Source organism: Bos taurus, chromosome 6 (genome assembly GCF_002263795.3).
Source record: "Bos taurus isolate L1 Dominette 01449 registration number 42190680 breed Hereford chromosome 6, ARS-UCD2.0, whole genome shotgun sequence".
Classification (NCBI taxonomy): domain Eukaryota; kingdom Metazoa; phylum Chordata; class Mammalia; order Artiodactyla; family Bovidae; genus Bos; species Bos taurus.
In genome coordinates, this window is record NC_037333.1 from 116,072,315 (window position 1) to 116,096,611 (window position 24,297).

At 54.2% G+C, this 24,297-nt stretch overlaps 1 protein-coding gene across 3 annotated transcripts in view; it reads right to left on the minus strand.

Moving 5' to 3' along the window:
• Positions 1-24,297, minus strand: part of FAM193A (family with sequence similarity 193 member A) — a 148,441-nt gene that overhangs the window by 51,704 nt on the left and 72,440 nt on the right. For 2 of the 3 annotated variants that reach the window (XM_024993745.2, XM_059887866.1), the window contains exons 3-6: positions 10,059-10,204; positions 9,670-9,837; positions 5,896-6,130; positions 2,127-2,251 (exon numbers count right to left, since the gene is read on the minus strand). In XM_024993745.2, coding sequence (XP_024849513.2) covers positions 2,127-2,251; positions 5,896-6,130; positions 9,670-9,837; positions 10,059-10,204 — 674 coding nt within the window. The remainder of the gene's footprint in view (positions 1-2,126; positions 2,252-5,895; positions 6,131-9,669; positions 9,838-10,058; positions 10,205-24,297) is intronic. The other variant, XM_024993744.2, reaches the window with a different exon arrangement.

Consider the following 24,297-nt stretch of genomic DNA (forward strand, 5'->3'; position numbering starts at 1 on the left):
AAACCCACGTCCCTGACAAGCTGTGCAGCAAAGGGCAGGCCGGGAGCCCGCTGGAACCACGGCGGCCCTGCGACGCCAGGGCTCACACCCCAGGACTGCCCTCCTAAGGCTGCGCCTGGCCCCAGAACACATCGCTCTTCAGCGCCCTGACCCCCAGGCCTCGCCAAGGCGGCTCTGGGCTCCGTAGAGCACATGGGCACCCAGGGGAGAGCGTGGCAGCCCGTGAGGCAGTGACGTGGTCCTCCTGGGCCTCTACAGCCCCGTCATCACAGACCCGCCTCCCACGTGGGGCTGCCCTGCCTCCCGTGCACTGCCCGAGGCCCGAGGCGCTCCTCCTGTGCTCCGCTGCAGACCTGCTCAGAGCCAGGGGAGGGCAAAGCAGCTGTGGGTGGGGGCAGGGGTGGTCCTGGACTTCTGAGGGCGCGGGTGGCACTCAGAGCATGACCGGAAGGCACAGGCTGGAGTGCAGACAGAACAGGAAGCCCCCCGATGGCAGGAAGTGTGCTCAGGGTCAGACAGCATCATCGGTCCAGCACACAGGCCATTCTCTCAACAGTCACTCTGCAAACACAACCACCCCACGTAACGGGTGGTGGTATCTACGATGAACAGTATCTACGTGAAACAGTATGTGGTGGGAAGTGAGACAGAAAATGACATAAAATCACTGTGGGTAAGTTTACTTATTTACAAGCCCAATTAAATATTCCCTTAACAATTAATATGTATTAAAAATAAAGACCAAGTCAAGCCACAGCTCCGGAAACCACCACAAGCTAAGCAGCTGCAGCAGGTTCCTGGCCCCCAAGGGACAGCAGAGTCTGGTAGGGCGGCCGCTCCATCGCCAACTGCGGCCACACAGACGGGCCAGCTGGGCCCCCAGGGCGTGCACGCTGCATCACCTGGCCCGGCGGCCCTGCAGGACCCGTGGTGCCAGCTCCTCAACAGGCTGACTGCAAGGGGAGGTGGGCAGGGTGGGGCCTGCAGACTAGAGCACCTCAAAAGGAATGGAGGTCAGCATGTAATGGTGACAGAGTCTATCTGGGGCAACAGGGAAGTTTTGGAAATATTGGTGGTGGTCATCCAATCATTATTAAAAATGTAATTACAGCTGCTGAATCACACACTTTAAGAGAATTAATATGGTTTGTGAATTAGACCTCAATAAAGCTCTTAAAAAACATAGGCACAAGGACTTCCCTGACAGCAGAACGGTCAAGAGTCCACCTGCCGATGCAAGGGACACGGGCTTGGTGCCGAGTCCAGGAAGATCCCATATGCCGCAGAGCAACTAAGCCCGCACCTCCACTCCTGGGCCTGTGCTCGGCAACGAAACGCCCCCTCAACGGGAAGCCTGCGTGCCGCAGCAAAGAGCTGCCCCCGCTCACCGCGGCCGGAGAAAAGCCCGAGTGGCAGGAAGACCCAGTGCGGCCAGAAATAAATGAATAAATTAAAAAACCAAACCACACCACCGAGACACAGGACCTTCCTGAGTTAAGTCAGTTTCTTTAAATGAGTTAACTTATGAGATCATTTCTATTAAAAAAAAAAAAAAGGCAAATCAAAAAGCAGGGAAGACTATGTATGGAAATGCACACGAATAGTGAGGAATAAAGACAGGGGCTTCTCTCCTCCCCATCACCAGAGTGAGGGATCCCGAGCACGGTACAGGACTCCATGCTCGGCACGCCTTATGGAGCTCCGGAGACATGCTCCAGCAGGAAGCCCCGAGCCCGGAGGCGGGGGGCGCGTCTGAGAGACCGGACAGGCGACCCGGCCCCCTCCTGCGCCCCCGGCCCCATCAGCCCACCTCCCTCCCCACCCAAGTGCCACAGAGGGGACCACCCCATGGCCACCGAGCAGAACCCGCGTCTCGTCAAGTAAAGCACCTTGTACCGCAGCTTTCCTTTATCAGGAGAAATCTGTGACGTTAACTCTTAGTCGCATCAATCCTGGGTTTGTTATTCTAAGTTTAACTGTATTACTCATCGGGTTGTGAGCTTTCTCCCCAAGCGGCATTCTCCCCTAAGCCCTGCACTTTCCTGGCAGAACTGCCCTGGCAGAGGTGTCCAGGCGCACAGCTGCTGCGCCCCAGGGGCAGGACGCACGCGGGGGAGACCGACTACCTGATCTGCGACACCAGGGCTGGCAGGTTGCTCTGGAGAAGCGGCTCGGAGAAGACCAGGTCTTCAAAGAGGTGCTTGTTGTGCAGCTCCCACGTCACCTGGAACTTCTTCAGGTGCTCATTTTCCTAGTTAATGAGACAGATACGAGAAGACACGCTGAATTAAAGACTGGAAAACTGGCAGAGCACGCTCTCCCTGACCTCCCACAAACCACGTCCCTCTATGCAGGCCAGAACACCGCGCTCCGAGGGCGGCGAGTCCCTGGGCCTGCAGCCTCCTCCTGACTGACTCATCAAGACGCACACGGCTGAGGGCGCAGGAGAGAGTTCAGTGCACAGCCAATGGCATCTCTCACCACGGGGCCTTCGAGCCGACTGAGAGCCCTCGCAAACGACTTCACTGCGTACCCACCCTGTGGCGCCCAGGGACGATCCAGAGCCTGTCCAGAGAAGAGCCTGAGGTGAGTCTGACAGACCGAGAACTCCATGCTGGCAACCTCGTGGGGAGGTCAGCTCCTCCTCTCCCTGATGAACGTGGCCACCTCATCCGTTACTTTCCACAACCGCTTTACACACTCAACACCCTTCCGGCCATCAGAGCGAGTGACCTCTAGAGAGAACAGGGGCCCAGGGCTCCGTTCACGTGCTCTGACTGCAACCACACGTTCGTGAACTCGCATGTTGGCCACATGCAGGCTCCCTACGGTGCGTCAGCTCGCACATGGGAAGACGGCCTCCTCTGAGCGACCGACAGCCCCACAGACTTCAGGAGCACAGCACCCCCGTCCCCGCCAGAGCCGCGCCTCATGCCACCCACCGACGAGTCTGCTCCCGCTCACTGTTTAGCGTAGCCGAGCAGAAGGGCTGACACTGGGGGACGTCGGGACACGATCTCCCTGCGGACACCCCAGTGTCCTGTGCCCTCACCAGCAGGGGACGGAGGGGCTGAGAGAGCAAGCGAAGGGGAACCGCGCCCGTTCCTGAACCCACACACACCTGCAGAACGATGCTGCAGGCACGAAGGCCTGCTCCGCACGCGCACACAGATGGGCTACACGCTTTGTGAGCACTCTGGAGCCGCACGGAGCCTCGGCAGGGGCCCTCGGACCCTCACCTCTGTCTGCGTTTCCACTGTCGGCTCTCACTGCGTGTTTTACCAAAGCGCTTCACGCCAGTCTCTCGTGCAGTGCCTCTCAGAGCCGTTCCCACACCAGAAAGCTGGGCGGGGCTGAGGCCGGGCCTGAGCCTGAATCAGGCACGCTGTGTGAAGACGTGCTCGTCCTGAGTACAGAGCCACAGATGGCGTGGGGACAGCACACACACACTCCTCAGGGACCCCTCCGCACAGGCACCGCGCCAGCTTGGACAGAGACAACGCAGCGGGCCGCAGCTTCCAAGCTCCCAGGGGGCAGGGCAGAGGCCCGCGCCCAGGTTGCGACCCGTCCCTGCGACAGAGAGCACAGAGCGAAGGTGGCAGGAGGAGGAGCAAGGGTCCCGGGAGGGTCCCGGAGCCACGGGCGAGCCTGGCTGCTGCATGTTTTCGTGAAGAGGGGATGGTCCCTGCCCGCTGGTCTGAGCGCAGCCCCGAGTTATGCTGGCAGGAACAGGACCAGAGCTCTGGGTTGGGCACATCAGCTAGAGGTGACCAAAGGCGAGGACTGCTGTAGGAAGACACTGGTATTTTTTCAGATCTGAAATTATGCTTCCAGACGAGGTGTGTGAGAGAAACAGCAGACCCCATACTCGTTTCACAATCTCAGATCAACCTGGGACAGCAACGCACACCAGTGAGCAGCACGCCCCACAGCCCACACAGTAACCCTGACCTTGGGGCCGCGGTGCCCCATTCACATGCCGGGCAGCCTGCCAGGGCCTGGGAGGCAGGGCCTGCGGGGGTGTGCGGTCACAGCTGCTGCAGCGACTACGCGGGGGGCGGGGGGAGGGGGGCGGCAGCAGAGACTCAGTGTGGCTGCACCCAGAGGCCCCAGGAGAGCTCCCGGCCGACCTGGCCCTGGCCCCTCCACCCCAACACTCCCGCCTGTCACTTCCCGCAGACGGTGGGGCTGGGAAGGAGGGCAAGCGTGTGCGGTCACGTCCTAACAGAACTTGAGAAACAGCAGGCTGGTCAAGATCCTGCTGTCCTTGAGAAGGGAGACTCAGGGTTCCCGCCTGTTACAGCTGGGGAGGCATCTCCTGGACAAACGGAGGCACAAGGACGCTTCCCAGAAAGTTACATGTGCAGATGCCCTTGACCTCCTGCCGCGGTGCACGTGCTCTGCAGCTCTGGGCTTGCAGAGGGTGCTGCCCTGCAGAGGCGGGGTGGCGAGCAGAGGGGGAGCAGGCCAGGGGACTCGCAGAGGAGGACCCTCTTGCGGCCAACCACAAAACCCGAGCTTTCAAGCAAAACTCACAACTCCGGCAAACGGACACTTAGCACTGGGCCTGGAAGCTCCTCCGCGTGTAGGGGCCCTTCTGAAGAGGTCAACAGTGACGGCGGCGGGGCTGGTCCACACTGAGGACAGCGCTGCTGAACTGGACACTGAAGACCATCAGGCAGCTCTGCGCAACCCACTCAGTGAACCAGGGATTCCCAAATGATCAAGGTCGGATGCTCAAAAACCACCTGAAGGCTGAGCGACCCCAACAGACGGTGACGGAGCAGAGTCCCCTCGCTCGGGTGACAGTTTCAGGCCCACCTTGCAGCCAACCGCCAAGAAGTACTCGGGCTCTGGTAGACTGCCTCAAAGAATACCCACGATGGACTGAGAAGTCTACGAAAATATTCCTCCCCTTCCCAAGTAAATAGCCGTGTGAGGCCCCATTTTCTTGAAAACTTCAACCGAAACAGCCTGACAAGCTGAGCACAGAGGCAGACACAAGCAAGCGCGCGTGCTCCGTCCAGCCAGACGCCGAGGCGTCCGCTCCGCGCACGGCAGCGCGGCCCTCGGGGCTCCCCCGCACAGGAGCGGCAGGCTCTACTGGAGCGAGGCTCGAGGCGGCCCTGGACCCGGAACCCACCTGCAGGACTGGCTTGTTTCTACCGAGGCCTGCCGACTTCAGAGTCACACAGAGACCCTTACGCTCAAGTCTTCAGAACCACCAGTTTTGAAACTGACTGTATTTGTTTCAAGACACTGTTTTACCACGAAGAAAGCAGCTTCATTTAATAACAAAATGTGAGCGATGAGGACCACCTCCACAGACTGTTAGTAAACCAAGGAAGCAAAGAGGGCCTGTTTCTCCTTCCAGCCGGCAGGTGCGCCGAGGCCGTCGAGGCCAGGTCTCAGGAGGTGCGTCTCCACCACCTCCTCCTGCAGCCCCTACGGCCACGGCCTCTCTGAGGCGGTCAGAGGCCCAGGGAGAGCAGGTCTGTGTGTCCCTTTCACCAGGACTGGAAGACGCCCACGGGGGCCGGCATCCCACCTGAGCACGAACTCCTCCTCAGTCCAGCGCTGGGCAGCCCCCACGCCCTGCCCCACCCCAGCACGGCCTCCATGCGCGCAGCACAGCACTCCGGCCCCGCAGAGACATGCCCCCGTCATTGCGAACCGTTTCCTCCCCCTCACGCTGTGCCCACGCTGTTCCCTGGGCCCCAACGTCCCCACACGGTGCTCCTGCTTCTGTGCAGCAGCCAAGTCCTGAGGGACGGGAAAGAGGGGAGCAGCCCCCGCCCCCTGCCCAAGGAGGGGAAGCAGCCCCCACACCCCGCACTTCGCCCGAGCAGGGGACAGCTTGACGGGCTGTGGCCCCCCGCAGACGTGGCGCCTCACCAGCGTGCCGAGGAAGCTGCTGATGGTGCGTGCGGCCTGGCACAGGGCGCCGTACTCCTCCAGGAGGAGGGAGATGAACTGGTGCGCCTGCGGCGGGCCCTGCAGGCCGGACGGCGGCTTCACTCTGGATGCGGCTGACAGCTGCCGCAGGAGCCGGACCTTCATCTCCAGCACGTACTCCCGCGCCTGCTGCTCCAGCCGCTGGTACAGCTGGTAGGGGTCCCGCTCACAGAGCCTGCATGGGAGAGAGGCACACTCACCTGCAGGGCCTGCTCACAGTCACCCCCGACGGGCGGGGCGCCCCGAGCTCATTGCGCAGACAGGAAGACTGGCGCCCGCTGAGAGCCCTGTCAGATGGGGGCGGGGCGGGGGTCGCTCACGCAGCCAGCCAGCAGGGGGCAGAGCGTGCGCAGGGGAGCCGGGCTGGGATGCCAGGAGACCCAAGCGCTGTCTTTGAACACGTCTGTGCTGCCGGGTGAGGAGCAACAACCCCAGAGGAGCTGCCTGGGCAGGAGGCTGGCTCGTCCTCCTTCCTAGTGACTCAGTCTACAGTCCAAATGGGCTGGTACTGTTCTCATCACCAGAGAAATCTTAAGAGACAAATTATCCCACCAAAAAACTAAGTGATGAGATAAAACGTGTCAGCTGAAGATCAGAGACAACAAATCAGGACATGCCCCCAATCAGGCCACAACAGCAAGTATCCGTTTCACGAATTTCCTTTCTAACATGGAGACTGTCAGCTTTTACAAACTTGTTCTACAGTGACTGGCAGGACTGTGGTTAAAGAGCCCCCTGGCTTTCACTGTGCACTTCTGAGGAGCCTCCAGATGGAAACCGATGACACCGGAGCAGCAGGCACGGGCTCCGTGTACCGCCCGCCACCAGGAGCACCACGGGAGCTCGGCACACGAGAGCAAACCCAAGAGCAATACGGCTCCTGGACTCGGACCACGGCCCCTCTCCCCGCTGGGCACCACGCTGGGCAAGAGAGAGAGAAGCTGTCACCTATTTCACTTGTGCTTCCAGGCAGCTCAGTGGGTAAAAACTCTGCCTACGATGCAGGACACACAAGAGATGCAGGGTCGATCCCTATGTCGGGGAGATCTCGTGGAGAAGGGAGTGGCGACCCACTTCAGGATTCCTGCCTGGAAAACTCCATGGACAGAGGAGCCTGACGGGCTACAGTGCACGGGGTTGCAAACAGTCGGAGACGAATGAGCGACTGAGCACATTTCATTTTTAACTCATCATACCAAACCACCTCGGCTGTAAAAGACAAGAGCCAAATAAAAACAGAACCCTGTAGCCTTATTAAAACCATGGCCAGAGAACAAGAAGAACTGAGCAATTCCCACTGTGGTTAGTTCAATTCAGATCGACGTGTTAGTTTTTAAATGTAGGATAACAAGTATAATTTTAATTACCAGTATAGAGGCTGCTCTCTGAAACAACGCACTTCATCTCTTAAGGAGGGTCACAGAAGTCTCAGACGACACGGGGGCAGCAGGCCTTACTGGGGCCGAGTGCCTCCTCTGTGGTGCCCTGTGCCTGGGGACTGGACACACGCTGTGCGTCGTCTCTTTCTCCATTTCTGTACCTTACATGTTTAACCATGACCACGTGCTCCTCTGGCAGACTTTGTAAAAGTCCTGACTGAGGCAGGAGGACGGACACTCTGTGGAAGCTCTCCCAGCCGCACGTCCGACAAACACTGGTCCCGGCGGCAGGGCTCCAGGCACAGCGCGACTCCAGGGAGCGGGGTAACACAACACAAAAGAGGGGAGGGCAAGGTGGGGGGAGGCCCCTGGGGTCAGGTCCAGTGGTCTGAGACAGTGGCTCTCAAGTCTAATGCGAAGGGCTGCTGCTGTTGTGAAGTCGCTCAGTCGTGTCTGACTCTCTGCAACCTGATGGACTGCGGCCCACCAGGCTCCTCTACCGGTGGGATTCTCCAGGCACGAATACTGGAGTGGGTTGCTGTTTCCTTCTCCAGGGGCTCTTCCCCACCCAGGGACAAACCCTCGTTTTCTGCAGTGGCAGGCAGATTCTTTACTATTGAGCCTCCAGGGAAGCCCAACGGGAAGGATGGAAGGGAGAAAAGAAATCTGAGTGAGGAAAACACTCCAGACAGAGCGAAAAGCAGAAACCAGCACCATCTGTGGCGGCAGCATGAGAACGGGTGTGGCTGGAGTGCGCTGGTGGGGTGTGAGCACAGACTGGGGGGCCAGGGTGGAGTGCTGGATGCCGAGGGCCACGGGAGTCACCGCCAGCTGCACGAGCCCCAGAAATGGGCCCCGCACATACCCTTCCTGGCGTCTGTGCTGGCGTTTGAAACAACAAAAAAAGTGTCCTCTAGACGTGAAGAGCACAAAAAACACAGTACATACAACACATGTGAAAACATGAGACACACAGACCTCAGTCAGGGGCTGGAATCCCTGCAGGTCCACAGCACGGTCCCTCACCAGGGCGCTGCCGCCTCCCAGACCTCAGCCGCGTGCAGGGCACCACCACAGCTTCCGCCACAATGCCCGCCCACACTATTATCCGCCGAGCGCTTCAACTGTCTCTGCTTTACTTCGGCCTCTTCCTAAGCACCCACAGCTGTGAGGTTATGGGTCTGACAATCAGGTTATACATATTTTCCTAATATTCACCAGGAAACCCAACTGCTAGATAAGGCATATACCGCCTAGAGCCATCTCAGGTGCAACAAATCACTAACTAGTTGCCACTGCCCACGGCCAGTCACCCATCCTGCCTCCGGAATACACAGCGAGCAGGAGGTTACAGAGCCTCAGAGACTGCGAGCAAACCAGGAGAAAAAGACCAAAATGAGAATCACTTAACTCACAGCTTTTATTTGGAACACCCCTAAAGAGAGAAAAAAGATGGCAGGAGCTATGGTGGTGGTGGCGGCTCAGTCGCTGTAACAGGTCAGCTCTGACTCTTGGTGACCCCATGGCCGGTAGCTCACCAGGCTCCTCTGTCCATGGCAAGAACTTCCCAGGCCAGAATACTTGAGTGGTTGCCATTTACTCCTCCAGGGGACCTTCCTCACCCAGAGATCAAACCTGTGTCTCCTGCCCTGGCAGGCGGATTCTTTAGCAGCTGAGTCAGGGCTTCCCCGGTGGCTCAGCTGGTAAAGAATCCGCCTGCAATGCAGCAGACCTGGGTTCAATCCTTGGGTGGGGAAGATCCCATGGAGAAGGGAACGGCTACCCACTCCAGGATTCTGGCCTGGAGAATTCCACAGACTGTACGGTCCATGGGGGCGCAAAGAGTCAGACATGACTGAGCGACTTTCATTTCACCTCACCCAAAGTGTACAAACCGCGTAAGAACAAATCCTGTACTGCCGATGTGCACAAGGCCCCAGCCACACCCCGAGCCCCTCCCAGCGACACACACCCATATGAGCAGGCCAGCAGCTGGCTCCCCAGGCACCGCCTGACCCCACGGAGCCCAGAGTCCCTCACCTCCTCAGGGGCGTGACCGCCTCTCCTCCATGAGGCAACAAAGCAGCAGGGCCCGAGAAACCCTCCCCACCGCCCTGGGGCCAGCCAGTGCCCAAACGGAGCGCTACTGCCGATCTCAATGCTCGGGAACGACGGGAACACGTCCGTTCACCTTCACCCACAGGTAACCAGAGTCCAGCAGGATCGGAACCGGAGCCTTGACCGGCCCGTGTGCCACCGCCGCGTGCCTGAGGCCGCCCCCCGAGGGGCCCGCTGAGCACCGGGGGCTGGGGGGCCGGGCCCGGGCGAGGCGTACCTGTCCACCAGCTCCTTCACCCCCGCCCTGTCGGGCACCAGGGACTGGTCCTGGTCGTCTGCGAGCGGGGTGCCCGCCTGCCGGTAGATGCAGCGGACCGTGTAGCGCACCTCCGACCAGTAGTTCTGCAGCTGCTGGGGCTCCCGCTCCGCCTCCGCTGACATCTCCCTAGGGACACAGGCACCGGAGCAGAGTCAGGGGGCCGAGGGGCCGACCGGCCCGGGACACCCCCGTGCCCCCGGCCCACTCTCCTCCCCATCTTCCAGCGGCGGCAGCCCCCCTAGCCCCCATGTGTGTGGGGCCCCGGACCCAGACCTCTCGTTGATCCGGGGAGCCCCTGCCCTCCCAGCAGTCCTCAGGGCGGGAGAGCAGGGGAGCCTGGGTGGTACCTGCGCTCGCTGCAGGCCTCGCAGGCGCACGCGGGGTCCGCGGGGGCGGCCACGGGCATCGGCTGAGCGCCCAGGGCGAGCCGCCCACCACTGCCAGCCTCCGTCTGCGAGCTGAGTGGGGTGTGGAGAAGGAAGTCTTGACCCTGCTTCAGAGAGAGCGGAACAGACGCGTCACGTTAAATGTCGTGGCCCAATTAGCCACTAACTGTTCAGGAAAACACCTTTTAGAAAAAACGTAAAACCTTCACGTTAAAAAGAAAACGTTTCAACTGACAATGTGTAGGAAACTCTCTCTTGACATTCGAGAATTTCGCCGGGGACGAATTACTTTTTTAACCTTCTGAAAGTCACATCATAACCACGCGAGGACAGTCTTTTAAAAAGAGCAGTTCCCAAACCAGGGCTCTCTGACGACCGAAAGGGGTCGGATGGGGAGACAGGTGGGAGGGGAATCAAGAGCGAGGGGCATATGTATACCGACGGCTGAGTCAAGTTGATGCAGGGCAGAAACCAACACAATATTGTAAAGCTATTATCCTTCTACTAAAAAAGAAAAAAGAGAGCAGTTCCACTCTAGCACCCTGACTGCCACCACCACCCCGGGGGACACCGCCCCCAAGTGACACCCCCCACCACCGTCACTTGAGACGGTGCTCAGCGGACCCCCGGCGGCCACTCTCTGAGTCTGTCCCATGGAACCGAGCGGGAAGCAGGCTCAGACCTGGACCCCCAGCCTGGCCAGCACGGAGACCACAGCCCCGGGCCCTGCACACAGACCCCCACCCCCACCTCCTTCTGCCTCAGAACCCGGTCCTGGGGCCCACGCAGCTGCCACTCTGTCCCTCCGGGATGGGGCCTGGACTCTGGTCTGAGGGCTGTGGGCCCCCACATGTGGCAGGAAGGTGCACGCGTGCTCTCCCCCAGGGCCGGCTGGCCAGCGGCTAGCTCCACCCAGCACCCCAGCCGCGAGCAGGGACCCCACAGGAGAGGCTGTGAACCAGAGTACTGCGTTGTCCCGCCCCTGCCCCCGCGGGCAGAGTGGAGTCTCCAGACAAGCCCCGCTGGCGGCAGAGCCGGGCAGACCCAGCGCAAGAAAATCCTCCATGCATGGGGGTGGGAGCAGGGAGCCACCCCCGAGCTGAAGCAGGGCTTGCAGTCACGAAGGAATCCCCGAGAAAGCTCCTACTGTGTGCGAGACCCTGGGATGACTCTGGAGGCAGAGTGGGGACGGGGCGTCACAGTCCCCAGCAGGCAGGCCAGTGCCAGATCCCAGCTCAGTCCAGGAAAACCACAACCTCCTACGGGCAAGAGCCTCTGCTGCGGGCCCACGAGGGTGTCGGGGCCCCAGAGAGCCACAGCGAGACCGCGAGGAACAGAGGCAGCGGGGGCAACAAGGACACGGGAAAGGCGGCCCTGCCCCCCACCCCGACCCGAAGCCCTGAGCCAGATGAGACAAGCGGGATCTTTTGTGGACAGAACCCGAATACCTGAAGACAAGACAATCCCGCTCTGAAGACGCCCGGAGGGGCGATGGTCTGACGGGCAGGGACGGGCAGGCAGATGCGGTGGGTGGGCGGCTGTGCTGGGGGTGGCAGCCGTGCTCGCGCACACACCCACGACCACTGCGGGGCCCGCCCGGCTGGAGCCACCGCCGGCCCCTGGGCCGTGACGCTGCGGTGCCACGAGCTCACACACCGGGGACCCGTCCTCCGAGCCGCGGCAGGCGGTGTTTAAGACACGAGTGAGGTCATGCGGATCCCACAGAGAGCCCCCGCTGCCATCAGCACTTGCAAACACTCTGCAGTCCTCCCAGCCTTCAGGGTTCTCGGACAAAGGTCTGCTTCTACATGACTGCGCCGGTCCCTGCACACAGAGTGTGACCCACCGAGCCTGTGACGGCGGTGACAGAAGAATCCCATCAGCCACTCTTCAGCAAAGATGCCTACTCGGGGGACAGGACGGGTGTTGAACCAGCTCTCCGCTCCAAACCTGGCGCTCTCCGCCCTGTGACCAGGGCTCCTCTGCCGTGGCCCCCTCCTGGGCCCGGCGAGCCTGCCAGCCGCAGCCCCCCGCGGCCCCCGCTCCAGGTGTGCCCTTGGAGCCGCCGCCCACCCGCAGGGCTGCCCCTGTGCACCAGGCGGCACCCTCTCGGGTCTGCGCATTGGGCTCCTGTCGCTGGCTCCTCACTCCTCACGTTCAAGTGGGCCTGTCCACACCAGCGGCGTGCTGCCGGTCCTGATCCGGGTCCTGACAAACTGCTACCTGTCTTCCCCACGACAAGATCTGTCCCGTGAGGGCGGGACCCTTTCTGACCTGCCAGCCACTGCACACGAGCACCAGAGACGCTGCCGGGCACCCGGGGGCAGGCTCAGCCAGGATCCCGGGAAGGAACACCTCCCGCTGACAAGGGAGGAGCGGAGCGCAGAGACCACGTGGTGAACCACAAACGCGCCCCCTCACCGTGTGCCTCTCAGACAGGCTACCTTCAGTCACTCTGCTCTGCCCAAGTCCCACGCAGTTTAAAAGACCCAGAACTTCAACCACATAAGATGCACAATGTCCACAACCAGCAACAGAGTCACAAGGCAGGAAAATACGACCCGTGACCGGGAGGCTCTGAACCGCTGGATCAGCAGGAAAGGCCCCCGTGTGTGTTTTTCACCTGCGTCGTTTGGTTTCTTGCTGAGTTGTACAGAGTCCTCGATATATTTTGGGTATTACCCCTTATCAGATATGTGGTTTGTTATTCCATTCTGCAGACTTTTTCAGTTTCTTGATGGTCTTTTGCTATGCAGAAGCTCTTTATGTGGCCCCAGCTGTTTACTTTTTATTTTGCTGCTTCTGCTTTAGATGTCAAATCCAAAAACTCACTTCTGAGACCACATCAAGGAGGTTTATTTCCTAGGAGTTTCAAACTTTCGGATCTTCCGCTGCAGTCTGTGACCCATTCTGAGCTGATGTTTCTGAGTGCTGTAAGACATGGGCCACGTTTCATTCTTTCTCGTGTGAACATCCAATTGTCCCAGAACCATGTACTGAAGACTGTCTTTTGTCCACAGTTCAACAAAATTACTGATGAATAAATCACAATACATAACACACTAAATTATGTGTGAACTGTGGTTTGTGAAGAGTGAATTAATTACATCAGCGCAAAGGGAAACGGCAGCCACCCAGACAGCACGAGGGCGCGTGTGAACGGAGGCAGCACACGCACAGCACTTCACACGGATCAAAACGGGAAAGATAACTTATGAGAATACTTATTACACACATGCAGGCATCTTTAAAAGGGTTTAAGAAAATAAGGGAATGATAAATATGAGAGGACCATGGCTCTGTCAGAAGGGGAGGGAAAAAAAGATGGGCAGGGAGGTGCACGGTGGCCTGACTTCCAGTGCTGACCGGGGCTTACTATCCCTCACAAGATGTATACTGTACACACGGTCACACACAGATCAAATATGACTTAGCAACAAAAAGGATGTAAATGAAAGGCAAACCCTGACCGACTCCCAGCTCTCCCCTTTGCTACTTCACGTCCCTTCCGAGGCCCCCTCAGCCTCACCGTCCCTCCCGGGTCCGCCCTCTCCTCCCCACACAGTGACGCGCCTGAAGCATCAGCCCCTCACGCCTTTTTAAAGCTGAGTGATTTCTGGCTACGCTGGGTCTTCTCTAGTTTGGTGAGAGAGGTTACTTTCTTTGCGGTACACGGGCTTCCCATTTCGGGGGCTTCTCTTGTTGGGAGCACAGGCTCAGCAGCTGTGGTGCATGGGCTTAGGCGCTCTGCGGCATCTGTGACATCCCCAGACCGTGTCCCAGGATCGAACCCGTGCCCCCTGCACAGGCAGGCAGGCTCTCAGTCACCAGCCCCTAGCCCTGACGGCTCAGCTTCCCCGCCACTCGGTTACTGCTCAGAGTTCAGCCTGGCCTCTGCCCCCACGGCTCTGCTAGCACAGGCCTGGCCAAGGTCTCTGCTACGGGGTGGGATTCTCACAGCAGGGGCTTCTCTGGTTGCGGAGCACAGGCTCCAGGGCGCGCGGGCTTCAGTAACCGAGGCTCCCGGGCTCTGGACACAGGCTCAGCAGCTCCATGGCATGTGGGATCTTCCCAAATGAGGGACTGAACCTGTCTCTCCGGCACTTGAAGGCAGATGCTTTACCACTGAGCCACCAGGGAAGCCCCTGAAATTACAAATCTTCAAAATAAACCCGGGGACTCCACTCGACAGAAGTCAAAAGATCTGTCTGACCTACAGTCAGATGGGTGGGGAGGGTCTAGCAATGTCCAGTTAACAGGTTAAAAAGAGATGTCAGTTACATCTATACCAACGAAGTTAAAAGAAGAAAGCTGCAAAAAAAAAAAAAAAACATTGAAATAGAATAAATAAAAGTCAAGTAACTGAGTAAATTTTTTTTAAAGCTGCAAAGGCATAATACAGAAAAACATGGAATATTTATAAGCAGCGAAAGAGTCCATACTTATGGGATCAGAAAACTTAACACTAGAAAGAAGTTAATTCTCCTCCTCCCAACTCGGTGCACCCCAGTCAGACTCAACACGCTGCTTCTGCGTGCATGTCTGTGTGCTGGCGGTTGTCTGCGTGTGCGTGTGTGGGAATGACAAGGTAATTTTCAATTACACAGAAACGGAAAGAACCAAGAGTGACCAAGGCAGATCTGACGAGCACAAGGCAAGACAACGTTCTCTCTGCACACACGTGTCACAGACCCACGGTCATCACAGAACCAGAAGCACAGCGGGCTCGGGAGCCGCGGCGCTCGTCATCACCACGCACTTAGCTGAAGGGTCAGCACCACTTACAAGCGTCCGTGATGCTGCCAAGGCAGTAACTGTGTTAAACCTCAACCCTTAAGCACGGCTTGTGAATATTCAATGTAGCAAAACAGCAAGTCTGCATGGAGCACTTCTGCGATGCGCCAAAGACCACAGCTGGACACCAAGTGAGCCCCCTTGTCCCGGAAACAGCAACCTGCCCGGACAGAGGGCCCGGCAGACCCATCTGTGCACATTCAGACCTGGACGCTGTCAGACATCTTCTCAAAAATGAACAAAATAAGCCTGCCTCTTCAAGGAAAACAGCTGATGCTACTCGTAGCCAGTCCCAAAACTGGAGCTTTCCAGCAAAAATCAGAAGTTTGCAAAACATGTGTCCATGACTGAGGGCTTGAAAGCACATCCACATGTGGACACCTTTCTGAAGATATCAGTGGTGACAGTAACAGATGCGACTTATGAAAAAAAAAAAACAAAGCTGGATGTTGAAAGGCGTCCCTGTCTGGAAGCTCTCCCTTCCTGGGTAACCTATTACTGTACAAACGACCAGCGTGCGGTGCTGCTCACTCACGTGTGGGCAGGAGATTCACTCGGAGTGCCACAGCTAACCAAGAGAAACTGATACCTGTCACAGCTGGTGTGGCACCAGAGAAAACCCACAGTTATCTGAAAAAGTGATCACATACAACTTCAACCAAACCACCTAACACACAGCAGATAGAGATTCCAGCTGTCGTCTATTACCCAAATGTGAAGATCTGAGAAGAGCGCTACTCTATTATTTTTGTTTTGGAAATAGTTTTCATCAAAAAAAAATGCTTTCAATCTTAACCCTGTGCTGTGCTTAGTCACTCAGTTGTGTCCAACTCTCTGCGACCCCAGGATTGTAGCCCACCAGGCTCCTCTGTGGGGATTCTCCAGGCAAGAATACTGGAGTGGGTTGCCATGCCCTCCTCCAGGGGATCTTCCCAACCCAGGGATCGAACCCAGGTCTCCTGCATTGCAGGCAGAGTCTTTACCATCTGAGCCACCAGGGAAGCCCAAGAACACTGGAGTGGGTAACCTATCCCTTCTCCAGGAGATCTTCCCAACCCAGGAATCGAACTGGGCTTCCTGCATCGCAGGCGGATTCTTTACCAGCTGAGCTGACCCAATGACTCAGCAATTCCTTTGCTACATTCACGTAGATCAGGATGTGTAAACCTGTGCTCCAGGAGCATCAGCAACACAGCAACAGCTGGAAAATAGACACAAGGCAGCATGAACTCACACGGACGGACAGTATATAACCACCCCAGCTGGCCACACAGCCCACAGCAGCGCCGAACTCAGTGAAACTATGAGCCATGCTGTGTAGGGCGACCCGAGATGGACAGGTCACGGTGGACAGTTCTGACAAAATGTGGTCCACTGGAGGAGGGAATGGCAAACCACGTCAGTATTCTTGCCTTGAGAGCCCCATGAACAGTGTGAAAAGGCAAAAAGACAGGACACTGAAAGATGAACTCCCCAGTTTGGTAGGTGCCCAACATGCTACTGGAGATCAGTGGAGAAACAGCTCCAGAAGAATGAAGAGACGGAGCCAAAGCAAAGACAAAAGCCAGTTGTGGATGAGACTGGTGATGGAAGTTGCATAGGAACCAGGAATGTTTTAGGTCCACGAATCAAGGCAAATTGGAAGTGGTCTAACAGGAGATGGTAAGAGTGAACATAGACATCTTAGGAATCAGTGAACTAAAATGGACTGGAATGGGTGAATTTAATTCAAATGAGCATCTTATCTATTACTGTGGGCAAGATTCCCTTAGAAGAAATGGAGTAGCCCTCACAGTCAACAAGAGTCCGAAATGCAGTACTTGGGTGCAATCTCAAAAATGACAGAATGTTCTTGATTCGTTTCCAAGGCAAACCATTCAATATCACAGTAATCCAAGTCTATGCCCCAATCACTAATGCTAAAGAACCTGAACAGTTCTATGAAGACCTACAAGACCTCTGAGAACTGACACCAAAAAAAGATGTCCTTTTCATCATAGGGGACTGGAATGCAAAAGTAGGAAGTTAAGAGATACCTGGAGTAACAGGCAAGTCCGGCCTTGAAGTACAAAATGAAGCAGGGCAAAGGCTAATAGAGTTTTGCCAAGAGAACGCACTGGTCATAGCAAACACCCTCTTCCAACAACACAAGAGACAACTCCACACATGGACATCACCAGACGGTCAACACCGAAATCAGACTGATTATATTCTTTGCAGTCAAAGATGGAGAAGCCCTACACAGTCAGCAAAAACAAAACCGGGAGCTGACTGTGGCTCACATCACGAACTCCTTATTGCAAAATTCAAATTTAAACTGAAGAAAGTAGGGAAAAGCACTAACCATTCAAGTATGACCTAAATCAAATCCCTTATGATTATACAGTGAAAGTGACAAATAGATACAAGGGATTAGCTCTCGTAAGAGCGGCTGCAGAACTATGGACGGAGGCCTGCAACACTGCACAGGAGACAGGGAGCAAGACCATCCCCAAGAAAAAGAAATGCAAAAAGGCAAAACGGTTGTCTGAAGAGGCCTTACAAATAGCTGTGAAAAGAAGAGAAGTGAAAGGCAAAGGAGAAAAGGAAAGAAATATTCCCCTGGATGCAGAGTTCCAAAGAATAGCAAGGAGAGATAAGAAAGTCTTCCTCATCGATTAATGCAAAGAAATAGAGGAAAACAACAGAATGGGAAAAACCAGAGATCCCTTCAAGAAAATCAGAGATACCAGGGGAATATTTCATGCAGAAATGGGCACAACAAAGAACAGAAACAGTATGGACCGAACAAGCAGAAGAGATTAAGAAGAGGTGGCAAGAATACACAGAAGAACTGTACAAAAAAGTTTTAATGACCCAGATAACCACGATGATGTGATCACTCACCCAGAGCCAGATATACTGGATTGCAAACCAAGTGGCCTTAGGAAGCATCACTATGAACAAAACTAGTGGAGGTGATGGAATTCCAGCTGAGCTATTTCAAATCCTCAAAGATGCTGCTGTGAAAGTGCTGCACTCAACGTGCGAGCAATTTTGGAAAATGTGGAAAACCCAGCAGTGGCCACAAGACTGGAAAACTCACACGGCCCAAAGAAGGGCAAAGCCACAGAGCGCTCAAACGACCGCACAGTCGCACTCATTTCACGAGCTAGCAAGGTCATGCTCAATATCCTCCAATCTAGGCTTCAACAAAAACCTCCCAGAATCAAACACTTCCAGCTGTACAAGTTGGATTCATAGAAAAACAAGAAAATTCCAGAAAAACATCTACTTCTGCTTCATTGACTACACTAAAACCTTTGACTGTGTGGATCACAACAAACTCTGGAAAATTCTTAAAGAGGTGGGAATACAGACCATCTTACATTACCTCCTGAGAAATCTGTACGCAGGTCAAGAAGCGACAGTTAGAATCAGGCATGGAACAATGGACTGGTTTCAAATTGGGAAGGGAGTACATCAAGGCTGTATATTGTCACCCTGCTTATTTTTAATTTATGTGCAGAGTACATCATGAGAAATGCCAGGCTGGATGAAGCACAAGCTGGAATCAAGATTGCTGGGAGAAATAACAATAACCTCAGATAATGCAGATGACACCACCCTTATGGCCAAAAGTGTATAGGAACTAAAGAGCCTCTTGATGTAGGTGAAAGAGGAGAGTGAAAAAGCTGGCTTAAAACAACATTCAGAAAACTAAGATGATGGCATCCAGTCCTATCACTTCATGGCAAACAGATGGGGAAAAAATGAAATACTGACAGACTTTATTTTCTTGAGCTCCAAAATTACCGTAGACGGTGACTGCAGCCATGAAATTAATTAAAAGACACTTGCTCCTCGGAAGAAAAGCTATGACAAGTCGAGACAGTGCATTAAAAAACACAGACATTACTTAAATGAGAAAGGTCCATATAATCAAAGCTATGGTTTTCCCAGTGGTCAAGTACGGACGTGAGAGCTGAACCGTAAAGAAGGCTGAGCGCCAAAGAACTGATGCTTTTGAACTGTGGTGCTGGAGAAGACTCTTGAGAGTCCTTTGAAGTGCAAGGAGATCCAACCAGTCCATCCTTAAGGAGATCAGTCCTGAATATTCATTGGAAGGACTGATGCTGAAGCCGAGCTCCAATGCTTTGGCCACCTGATGTGAAGAACTGACTCACTGGAATAGACCCTGATACTGGGAAAGACTGAAGGCGGGAGGAGAAGGGGACGACAGAGGATGAGTTGGTTGGATGACATCACTGACTCAATGTCCATGAGTCTGAGTGAGCTCTGGCAGAGGGTGAAGGACAGGGAAGCCTGGGGTGCTGCCATCCATGCGGTCACTGAGAGCAGGACACTGAGCACCTGAACAGCAACAGCAATGCAGCGAGATGAAAATGAGACACAAAGGCGTCTACGGATCCCAAACATGACGCTGAACCAGAGGGAGCAGACGCAAAGTGCTGCGCACTGCCTGACACCTGTCTGTAAAGTTCAGAACTCCAGAACAGGGCAACTCTGCAGAGGGACGGAGGTGAGGGCGTGCAACTGAGGAAGAGGAGCAGGAGGGGTGGTTGGGGGAGGGGGAGGGAAGCGGACGAAGGGCAAAGCCTGACTAGGGGCCTCGCTGCAGCAGAAATCAACCCAAAGAGATGGGCAGTCACTGCAGGTGACAGGGATTCATTCCGCCATTAAGAAACAGCTGCCCAGGACTTCCCTGGCGGTCCTGCAGCTAAGGCTGTGTGCTCCCAATGTAGAGGGCCTGGGTTTGATCCCTGATCAGGGAACTAGAAGATCCCACAGGCTGCAACTGAGAGATCCAGCATGCCTCAACTAAGACTCGGCTCAACCAAAGAAATAAACATTTTTTTTTAAAAAAGAAATAGCTTCTCAAGTGCACATCAAAACCACAATGAGATTAACACCTCTCACCTGTCAGAACGTCTGTCATGAAAAAGACCACGGACAACCACGGCTGGTGAGGATGTGGAGGAGAGAGAAGCCTTGTGCACGGCTGGTGGGAAGGCCAGCGGGCACAGTCCCCGTGAGGCACGAGGAGCTTCCTCAGCAAACGAGTGGCAGAGCTACATACAACCTGGCAACTCCACTTCTGGGTAGATATCTCAAGAAAACGAAGACACTAATTTGAAAAGATACACGCACGCCAGTGTTCACAGCAGCACTGTTTACAGTAGCCGGGACGCGGAAACCGCCTAGACATCCATCGACGGATGACCGGACAGAGGTAGTGTATACACAGACGTGTGCACAAAAGAACACTGCTCACTTCAGTTCAGTAGCTCAGTCGTGTCTGATTCTTTGCGACCCCATGAATCGCAGCACGCCAGGCTTCCCTGTCCATCACCAACTCCCGGAGTTCACTCAGACTCACGTCCATAGAGTCGGTGATGCCATCCAGCCATCGCATCCTCTGTCGTCCCCTTCTCCTCCTGCCCCCAATCCCTCCCAGCATCAGGGTCTTTTCCAATGAGTCAACTCTTCGCATGAGGTGGCCAAAGTACTGGAGTTTCAGCTTTAGCATCATTCCTTCCAAAGAAATCCCAGGGCTGATCTCCTTTAGAATGGACTGGTTGGATCTCTTTGCAGTCCAAGGGACTCTCAAGAGTCTTCTCCAACACCACAGTTCAAAAGCATCAATTCTTCGGCACTCAGCCTTCTTCACAGTCCAACTCTCACATCCACACATGACCACAGGAAAAACCATAGCCTTGACTAGACGGGCCTTTGTTGGCAAAGTAATGTCTCTGCTTTTGAACATGCTATCTAGGTTGGTCATAACTTTTCTTCCAAGGAGTAAGCGTCTTTTAATTTCATGGCTGCAGTCACCATCTGCAGTGATTTTGGAGCCCAAAAAAATAAAGTCTGACACTGTTTCCACTGTTTCCCCATCTATTTCCCATGAAGTGGTGGGACCAGATGCCATGATCTTCGTTTTCTGAATGTTGAGCTTTAAGCCAACTTTTTCACTCTCCTCTTTCTCTTTCATCAAGAGGCTCTTTAGTTCCTCTTCACTTTCTGCCATAAGGGTGGTGTCATCTGCATATCTGAGGTGATTGATATTTCTCCCGGCAATCTTGATTCCAGCTTGTGCTTCTTCCAGCCCAGCGTTTCTCATGATGTACTCTGCATAGAAGTTAAATAAGTAGGGTGACAATATACAGCCTTGACGTACTCCTTTTCCTATCTGGAACCAGTCTTTTGTTCCATGTCCAGTTGTAACTGTTGCTTCCTGACCTGCATACAGATTTCTCAAGAGGCAGATCAGGTGGTCTGGTATTCCCATCTCTTTCAGAATTTTCCACAGTTTATTGTGATCCACACAGTCAAAGGCTTCGGCATAGTCAATAAAGCAGAAATAGATGCTTTTCTGGAACTCTCTTGCTTTTTCCATGATCCAGCGGATGTTGGCAATTTGATCTCTGGTTCCTCTGCCTTTTCTAAATCCAGCTTGAACATCAGGAAGTTCACGGTTTACATATTGCTGAAGCCTGGCTTGAAGAATTTTGAGCATTACTTTACTAGCGTGTGAGATGAGTGCAGTTGTGCGGTAGTTTGAACATTCTTTGGCATTGCCTTTCTTTGGGATTGGAATGAAAACTGACCTTTTCCAGTCCTGTGGCCACTGCTGAGTTTTCCAAATTTGCTGGCATATTGAGTGCAGCACTTCCACAGCATCATCTTTCAGGATTTGAAGTAGCTCAACTGGAATTCCATCACCTCCACTAGCTTTGTTCATAGTGATGCTTTCTAAGGCCCACTTGACTTCACATTCCAGGATGTCTGGCTCTAGGTCAGTGATCACACCATCGTGATTATCTGTGTCATGAAGATCTTTTTTGTACAGTTCTTCTGTGTATTCTTGCCATCTCTCCTTAACATCTTCTGCTTCTGTTAGGTCCATACCATTTCTGTCCTTTATTGAGCCCATCTTTGCATGAAATGTTCCCTTGGTATCTCTAATTTTCTTAAAGAGATCTCTAGTCTTTCCCATTCTGTTGTTTTCCTCTATTTCTTTGCATTGATTGCTGAGGAAGGCTTTCTTATCTCTTCTTGCTATTCTTTGGAACTCTGCATTCAGATGCTTATACCTTTCCTTTTCTTCTTTGCTTTTCGCTTCTCTTCTTTTCACAGCTATTTGTAAGGCCTCCCCAGACAGCCATTTTGCTTTTTTGCATTTCTTTTCCATGGGGATGGGCTTGATCCCTGTCTCCTGTACAATGTCACGAACCTCAGTCCATAGTTCATCAGGCACTCTATCTATCAGATCTAGGCCCTTAAATCTATTTCTCACTTCCACTGTATAATCATAAGGGATCTGATTTAGGTCATACCTGAATGGTCTAGTGGTTTTCCCTACTTTGTTCAATTTAAGTCTGAATTTGGCAATAAGGAGTTCGTGATTTGAGCGACAGTCAGCTCCTGGTCTTGTTTTTGCTGACTGTATAGAGCTTCTCCATCTTTGGCTGCAAAGAATATAATCAATCTGATTTTGGTGTTGACCATCTGGTGATGTCTATGTATAGAGTCTGCTCAGCCACCAGAAAAAGAGAAATTTACATTTACAGCCACACGGATGGACTTGAAGGGCATTATGCTAAGTGAAACAAGTCAGAGAAAGACAAATACTGTACGACGTGACTTATGTATGTGGACTCTAAAAAATGAAGCAAACTAGTGAGTATAGTGGAGCAGAGAAGCAGACTCACAGACAGCGAGCCCGTGGTTATCAACAGGCAAAGGAAGGCGGGAGGGCAGGGCGGGGGCTGGGGTTAAAGGATACAAACTACTGTGTACAAATTAGATAAGCAACAAATACGTAAGGACATACTGCACAGGACAGGCGAACAGAGTCAATGCTTTATACCAACTATTGTTCAGTCACTAAGTTGTGTCTGAATCTTTGGGACCCCGTGGACTGCAGCACACCAAGCCTTTCTGTCCTCCACTATCTCCCAGTTTGCTCAAACTCATATCTATTGAGTCGGGGAAACTATCTAACCATCTCATCCTCTGCTACTCCCTTCTCCTCCTGCCTTCAATCTTTCCCAGCATCAGAATCTTTTCCAATGCGTCAGGCTCTTCGTATCAGGTGGCCAAAGTACTGGAGCTTCAGCTTCAGCATCAGTCCTTCCAATGAATATCAGGGTTGATTTCCTTTAGGATGGCGTGCTTGGATCTCCTTGCTGTCCAAGAGAACTCTCAAGAGTCTTCTCCAGCACCACACTTCAAAAGCATCAATTCTTCAGCGCTCAGCCTTACTGACTATAAATGGAGCATAACCTTTAAAAATTGTGAATCACTGCTGTACACCTGAAAACTTACTGTGTATCAACTTTATCTCAATAAAAAGTACAAAATCGCTTCTCAAGAGACCAAATGAGATGCACTTCTATGCTGACTGCACAAGACCACTTACAAGACACAGCACGGAGCAGCTGAAAACACGAGGCTGTGGGAAGGGGAGGAAGGGAGGAGAGCACACGTGTGCCCGAAAAGTGAACACAAGGCCCTGAGGAAAGAGGTCGCCAAGGCAATGAGCAACGACTGGGGTTTAATCAACAGCCTGTGTCCATCCAGCAGAGCCCTAAAACCTAGAGAGCAAAGCTGGAAAAACCTGAGAAAAAAGGACACACGCGCACAGCAGGCCACTCTAACTGACCTGACTCAGAAACGGAGAGACTGAGCACACAGAGCACAGAGCATGCCCAACGAGGGCGGAGCGCGCGGGCAGGCCCTCTACCTGAATGCCGAGAAGGCGTCCTCAGGCACACACGGAACACTGAGAAAACCTAGCCACGTACTATGAGACTGAGGCGATGGCTCACAGTGCAGAGTTCTGACAAAGCGTGACCCACGGAGGACGGAACGGCAAGCTGCCCTAGCACACTCGCCACGAGAGCCTCACGGACTGCATAAAAGGACAAAGGATGTGACACTGGAAGGCAAGTCCCCCGGGTCAGAAGGCGTCCAATACGCTGCTGGGGAGAGCGGAGGAGAACCACTAACAGCCCCAGAAAGAGTAAGCTGGGCCAAAGCGGAAAGGACGCTCAGCTGTGGAGGTGCCGGTGATGAGAGGAAAATCCGACGCTGCAAACAGCACTGCACAGGGACCTGCAACGCTGGGCCCACGAATCACGGTCTGTCGGACGTGGTCAAGCAGGACATGGTGAGAATAAACATCCACATCTTAGGGGTCCAAAATGGACGGGAATGGGCACATTTAACTCAGACGACCGCTGTGTCTACTACTGTGGCAAGAATCCCATAGAAGGAATGGAGAAGCCCTCAAAGTCAGCAAGAGTCCAAAATGCAGTGCTTGGGTGCAACCTCAAAAATGACAGAATGATCTCAGTTCATTTTCAAGGCGAGCTATTCAACATGTAATTCAGGTCTATGC